At 47.6% G+C, this 6,862-nt stretch overlaps 1 protein-coding gene across 1 annotated transcript; it reads left to right on the top strand.

The window, feature by feature from the left end:
• Positions 1–3,442: 3,442 nt before the first annotated feature.
• LOC147270961 (uncharacterized) lies at positions 3,443–4,367 on the top strand. The gene is made up of 2 exons (XM_086205596.1): positions 3,443–4,116; positions 4,200–4,367. Exons 1-2 carry the CDS (start codon positions 3,613–3,615, stop codon positions 4,365–4,367), a joined length of 672 nt encoding a protein of 223 aa, XP_086061722.1. The 5' UTR covers positions 3,443–3,612.
• The last annotated feature ends 2,495 nt before the right edge of the window (positions 4,368–6,862 follow it).

Below are 6,862 nucleotides of genomic sequence, written 5' to 3'. Positions count from 1 at the left end.
GTTCAGGTTCCTTCAGTGTGACTGAGGGAGGTTTCTGTCCGATGGTTTCTCCCAGTGTGAACACAGCCTGACTGCTGATGCTGTGCCGACTCTGACAGTGGTTCAGTTTTTCTCAGTGGCTTTGTTGCTGCTCTCAGATCAGAATGAAAGTTCTCTCAACTCTGAGTTCAGCCTCCACAACATGGAGTCACTTGTTTCTCCTTCCTTTGATCAAATAGCGAACGCTTTTGGACGAGGAGGGAGGAAACCACGGCGTTTCACTGCTTTACATTTAGAATCTCAGGCCAAGCCGGAGAAGCAGGTCCTGAATCAGTCACGTGGTCACTGCCAGCTGGCGAGGCTTCGGACGTCACCACATACGTCATCAAAACGCGCTTCACAGAACGAGACGAAGACGCGGGAAGCTTTGAACACAACGAGGAAAGAAGGAGAAGTCCGTGAACCCTCGGCCTCGGTCTTTGTCTCCTGAAGGCTGAGTGGCGCCGGTAGAACCTCAACATGTGCGCCGCGCAGCTGCTGCGGGTGTCGGTCCAGGAGCGGATCCTCGCCGCCGCTGAAGACTTCCTGCTGCAGCTGGGACAAGGAGACTCAGCGGCTGGAGTCCCGGTGCTGAGAGCGCTGCTCACCGAGCGGCTGGCGGCGGCCGCGGAGCAGATCGTGGCTCTGCTGGAGGAAACCGTGGCGGAGTACGAGCGGGAGAACCGCCGGCAGAGGTTGCTGCTCGATGCCGTGCTGAAGCCCCGAGTCAGGCTGGACAGAGCAGGTGAGTCCCGCAGGGACCTGCTGGGCCCCTCATTCAGCCAGGAAGTGGAGCTGCAGAGGCCCTCAGAGAGCATTTTAGGGGATTTTAGGTGTAAAAAGCCATTTCCGGGTTGTGTGTGAACGTCTGAAAGGTAAAATGTAAAAATTCAAAGGTCAAAATCAAAGGGTAAACTAGTTTTTCTGTGGATTGTTGTCCAGCCTTCTTTTGTAGTTTTTAACCTGTCCTGTTCAGCAGCAGCATCCATGTTCCTGGTGCCATGTTGGACTGAAGCAGTTCTACTCTGCTAAGGAGGAACCTGATAAACTCCTCCTATCACCATCTGGGTTGAACTTTATTAGGAATGTGTTGGTTCATTGATGAAGCTACCGGACTGAGGCTCAGGAGAGGACAGGAAGAGAGACCAAGGACAGGACAGGAAGAGAGAGCAGGGACAGGAGAGAACAGGAAGAGAGAGCAGGGACAGGACAGGGAGGACAAGGGGGGGGGACAACAATAGGAGAAAAACAAACAAACAAAAACCAGTAACAACAATAACAACAGAGATTTATCGAGAGTTCGATCGGAAATTCTACTGGTCACCAAGTGACGAACTATAAAAATAGACCAGAGAGAGAGAGAGAGAGTAGAGCCAGCAGGTATTTCTTCTCAGAGTATTACAGTTCTACAACACAGAACAACAGAAGTTATCAGTCGAGAAAAACTCTCACTGACTTGTCTTTGTAGCCAGAGAGGCGTGTATTTTGAGACCAGATGTGTGTGTGTGTGTGTGTGTGTGTGTGTGCTACAGTTTGTCTTGAATGCGGTGGGTAGCTGACTGTAGCTGATGTGGGGGACCAGAACATCACACCCCCAGTCCAGGATAGCAGGCAGGTCAGGACCAAACCACCAGGGCACCCAGAAACCCCCTGAACACAGGGAGCCCCAGGAACCCCCCCCCCCAGGCCACAGGCCAACCCATGCCCGCGCTGGTGCAGTTAGCAAAAGGGGCAGCAATGGACCCACTCCCCGCCCCAGCTGCCCCCCCATCCCAACATGGGTGCAGGGTGTGTGTTGTGCGTGGGAGTGTAGATGTGATGGTGTGGATGACTAGAATGTAGTTAAAATTCAGGGAGGCACCCGGGGCGTGGGAGCACCGCCGGTTGCTTGTTTGTGTGCCATTTATTCTTTTTTATATATAAATATTAATATTAATATTGGTCCAGACGTTATGTGTGCCAGAGAGCTAAGTATTTCCTGTGTAGGTGTTTTTTGTGTTGTGTTATTTTTTGATGGGTCCATGAGGATCATGAAGTGAAAGAAACAAAGACCTGACGCATCAGTGGATCTCAGGAATCGTCATTCCAGGGCTGGAACCTGAGGTGTGAGTCACTGTCAGTGGTCAATGTTAAGAACACTCCCATTGACAGGCATCAGAAGCATGTTACCATTGGACTGAACCAAGACAAGACCAAGCTGAGGGGACATTCACACTGTGTTGCTAACTCCTGCTAACTGAGTCGTGTGTGACAGGCTGGCCCAGCATGCTGTGCATGTTGGTGTCCTTGTGTCGTTCTTCTGTAGGCTGCTACGGTGCTACCTTGTTAAAAGATGATCCTGTAGACTGGAAATTATATCAGCCCATTAAAAACAACCTTTTTTTCTCCACTGCCCGGTTGGCCTGGGCTGGACCGGCCATTGGGGAATCATTCCACTTCTCCCAGTGGCCAGCACCTCCCTGGCTGTGAGTGTAGGTGGGCTGACATGTTTAGCATCGGTACAGGTTCCCTCTGGTTCTAGGGACTGAACTCTCATTCTCCTACAGGGTCTCATTCTAGAAATGAAATTTCTGACTAGCAGATGTGATCATGAATGGACAAAACCATTCAGCAGAGGGGACCTATGACCTTTGACCTGGGTGACCCAACGTTGATCCAAGCATCTGAAGCCAGCGTTTCTGTTCCCAGTTTGCTGACTGGTCGTCAGTAGCAGGACGTCTCTTTTCATTGAGTTGATTTCTGTTTCTGTCTGTTGCTCCACTGTTTCAGAGTCAAATGAAGAGATTTCTGATGTTGCTGTTTGTGTCCTGCAGATGTGGAGCAGCTGCTGGTGATTAAAGAAGAGGTTCCCCCTGAGCTGCAGGACCCAGAGCCCCCCCCCACATTAAAGAGGAGTGGGAGGAGCTCTGGACCAGTGAGGAGGGAGGGCAGCTTCAAGGGCAGGAGGAGGCTGATATCACCACGTTCCCCTTCACTCTGGTCCCTGTGAAGAGTGAAGGGAATGAAGAGAAACCTCAGTTCCCACAGCTTCATCAGAGTCTAACTGAGGAGAACTTGAAAGAAGAGTCTCTGAGCAGTAGCCCAGTTCATCCTCTGAAAACAGAAGCTGATGGAGAAGAGAGTGGAGGACCAGAACCAGAATCAGCCAGCAAGGTAGATCCAGATCCACTTGTACAACCCCAGACTGAAGACCAGATGTCAGACTCTTCTGAAGCTGAGACTGAAGTCAGTGAGGATGATTGGGTCAGACCTGATAACACGGCCACCTCTGAGCACAAGGAACCCTTTGGCTCAAGGAGGAATTTGCTTCAGAAACTGAGCCCAGGACAGGAAGTGAGTCATTGCAGCTCAAAAGAGCAAAAAGTAAAGACTGGAAGAGAATCAGAGATCATCAGGAACGTGAACTTTGGTCCTTCTGAATGTCAGACAGAAGTCAGTGAGGATGGGCGTCCCTTTAGGTGCTCAACATGCAGCAAAGGTTTTGATTCCAGAAGGAGTTTGGTCATACACATAAGATCACATACTGGGGAGAAACCGTTCCCCTGCTCAGTTTGTGGCAAAAGGTTTTCAGAAAAGGTATGTCTGAAAAGACACATGAGAACACACACTGGAGAGAAACTGTTTCCCTGCTCAGTTTGTGGCAAAAGGTTTTCAGAAAAGGGATATTTGAAATCACACATGAGAACGCACACTGGGGAGAAACCATTCCCCTGCTCAATTTGTGGCACAAGATTTTCAGTGAAATCAAATCTAGGATCACACATGAGAAGACATACCGGGGAGAAACCATTCCCTTGCTCAGTTTGTGGCAGAAGTTTTTCAGTAAAGGGAAGTCTGAAAAATCACATGAGAACACACACTGGGGACAAACCGTTTCCCTGCACAGTTTGTGGGAAAAGGTTTTCAGAGAAGGGGTGTCTGAAAAAACACATGAGAACGCACACTGGGGAGAAACCATTCCCCTGCTCATTTTGTGGCACAAGATTCTCATATAAGGCAAATCGAGAATCACACATGAGAAGACACACTGGGGAGAAACCATTCCCTTGCTCAGTTTGTGGCAAAAGGTTTTCAGAAAAGGGATGTCTGAAAAAACACATGAGAACGCACACTGGGGAGAAACCATTCCCTTCTCAGTTTGTGGCACAAGATTGTCAAATAAGGCAAATCTAGAATCACACATGAGAGCACACACTGGGGAGAAATCATTCCCCTGCTCAGTTTGTTGCAAAAAATTCTCAGTTAAGGCAAGTCTTGAAAGACACATGAGAACCCATACTGGGGAGAAAACACTTTGCCATGCTGTGGCTTTGAAGCATGACAAGAGAGCGAGGTGCAGGTACGGCTGAATGAACAGCCCCCGACCCTCCAGATACCTGCTGCAACACAACTGCTTTCTCCAGGATTTTAGAGAGGAGGGGAGGTTAGCTATCAGTCCATAGTTGGCTAGAACCTCGGGGTCTAGAGGAGGCTTCTGAAGCAGTGGTTTAATGACAGCTACCTTCAAGGACTGTGGTTCATGTCCTGTTACTACAGACAGAGGAATCAGATTGAATAAAGAGGTGCTCACTGAGGGAAGACTTCCTGAAGCAGCCTAGTAGGAAACAATCTAAGAGACAGGATGAAGGTTTTGATGAGGTCATCATTGAATGAAGTTCTGAACTGTTAATTTGATAAAACTGGTCTAAAGAAATATCTGGTTTAGCAGCAGTTTCTGTGTTTACTGAAGCGGCTCTGGCTCTACTGAGGACCTTCTTATGTATTTTAAGACATTTCTGTCTCTTGTTTAGTTGCCAAGTGTTGAATTCTACCACAGAGCTGTTCTCTGTTGTTTAATGATCTTCTTTTTAAAGGACCGATGGAGTCGGTAGTGTGGTGGTGTTTATTGTACTGCTGTGTTGTGATGTCAAAGTCTACGTCAAGCATTGTGACAGCCGCCAATCACAAGCCACAAGTCTCCAGTCACGAGCTGCTAGTCTCAAGCCTCCAGGTTTCCCTGGTCTCTCGCCTCCAGTCTCCAGTCTCAAGTCTCCAGTCTCCAGTCTCCAGTCTCCAGTCTCCAGTCTCTTTCACAAACCTCTTTTGTGCACCCTCCTTACCCTCCTCTTCATTTGGGTCTACTTCCCTTCACCCTGCCTCCTGCCAAACAAAGGAAATGCGTCACCAAACAAAGGAAAAAGCAAGCTTCTGCAGCAGTGAGCCTGCAGTTTTATCTCCCATGAGATCAACCTCCAAATGACTAAACTCAGAAACAGGCATCTCTGTTGTTGTCTTCCATCCAGTTACTGAACAGTGAACTTAAAGTTAACAGAAGAATAGAAAGTTTATTAATAGACAAGTTTATGAGGACCGTTAATAAAAAGGTTTAAAGAGTATTTTTCTTAACTCACTGTACAGTTTTAAAGTTGTCAGTGCTTTTGTTTCCATGTAGAGGCTCTGCTTGTATCCTCACCCCTGTGTTTGACTATTTGGAGTGGATGTTATCAACCTTCATCAACCCTAACTGACCCATTAACAGCCTGGTGTCAAAGTGCCGCCGGGTCTCATTTGATGGCCGAGGGTCCGACCTCATTTTGTAAAGTAGACGCCTGTCTCAAATAAACGCCAGGTTCGTTTAAACGCCTGGGGGCCGTTATTTGAGATTAATGTTATCTTAACTTGGTTTCATGTAAGATGTTGCAATTTATTTTAACTTCCCAGTAATTTATGTCTCATGATGTCAGTGCACCGCAGACAGCAAATCTTCAAGCTCACGGTTCCATGCAAAAAAAAAGATCTACAAGGTGGTAACGCGTCGTTGTGAATGTGTAGATCTGCTATTTTGGCCTCATGAGACTGTCGTGGAAGTGGAAGGATACGGGCCTCAAGTTGTCACGCCCCTTTTCTTCCTAATAAAGTGTTCTTGTGTAAAGTGTTCTCTGGACAATCTTGATATTTGCACTACTGTTCTTTAAAGTACTTCAGTATATTGTTATACCTTGTATACCTATTGCTAAAAAAATAATAATAGTGGCCCAGTGCTGGCCAGTGCCAAAATAAAAGCCTGTTACCAAGAGACGCCTGGTCTCTTTTAAACGCCCGGGGTCCACATCGATTTTGCTACTAATTGGTCATTTATGGTGCACATGCATACACACACACACACACACACACACACACACACACACACACACTTGGATATATATGCCTTTTACTGCAGGAACCAACCAGAACCATCCAGAACCTGAACTTCTATATCTGATCCTGGGTCTGTTTGTTTCCATAGGCTAACACACGGCACAGGGTGGCCTGGTTTTAGAAAGTTTCTTGGAATCCTTATTATCAACAAAGTATCAAATATTTTGCATAATAAATGCATGCATGGCCTCATATTTTGCCATTTTAATGTGCTTTAAGTTGACGGTGCCCACCTGTGGTGTCAATGTTTCTATGTTTGTCTGTTCTGGTCTGAATGAAAGAGGAGGTTTTCTTGGTCATGTGACGTGGATGAGAGTTCAACTAGAACTTCCTGATTCAACAGGATTTTAGTGTGTTGGGATTTTGTCAAAGCCACCAACCAAACCTCTGAGTGGTGCAGATGTCTGCTGCCTCCTCAGAGCAGACTGGAGCTCAGCCTCACTCACCTGTGGGAGCCCCAGCAGAGCCACGGTGTGATGGAGTTTCAGTTCAGGATCCAAGGTCCTGGATTGAAGTGGTGTTTTGTGTGTTTCGAGGCCTCCTGGCACCGATGAATGAATGAACCATTGTTCCAGAGGGAGCTGGTGTCAGGTCAGTCCCTGTTTCTACAAGACCTCCTGCTGCAGAGCCACACTGGGAAACATCCATCCATCCATTTTCTTCCACT

Source organism: Aulostomus chinensis, chromosome 1, assembly GCF_037954235.1.
Source record: "Aulostomus chinensis isolate RoL2024-O1b breed Wild chromosome 1, RoL_Achi_v1.0, whole genome shotgun sequence".
NCBI classification, from domain to species: domain Eukaryota; kingdom Metazoa; phylum Chordata; class Actinopteri; order Syngnathiformes; family Aulostomidae; genus Aulostomus; species Aulostomus chinensis.
This window is presented reverse-complemented; position numbering and strand designations above follow the sequence as displayed.

Coding starts and splice junctions, on each gene's coding strand:
- LOC147270961 (XM_086205596.1), top strand. CDS start 3,613: ATGAGAACACACACTGGAGAGAAACTGTTTCCCTGCTCAGTTTGTGGC. Junction 4,117..4,199: donor AGGGATGTCTGAAAAAACAC/ATGAGAACGCAC, acceptor CTAGAATCACAC/ATGAGAGCACACACTGGGGA.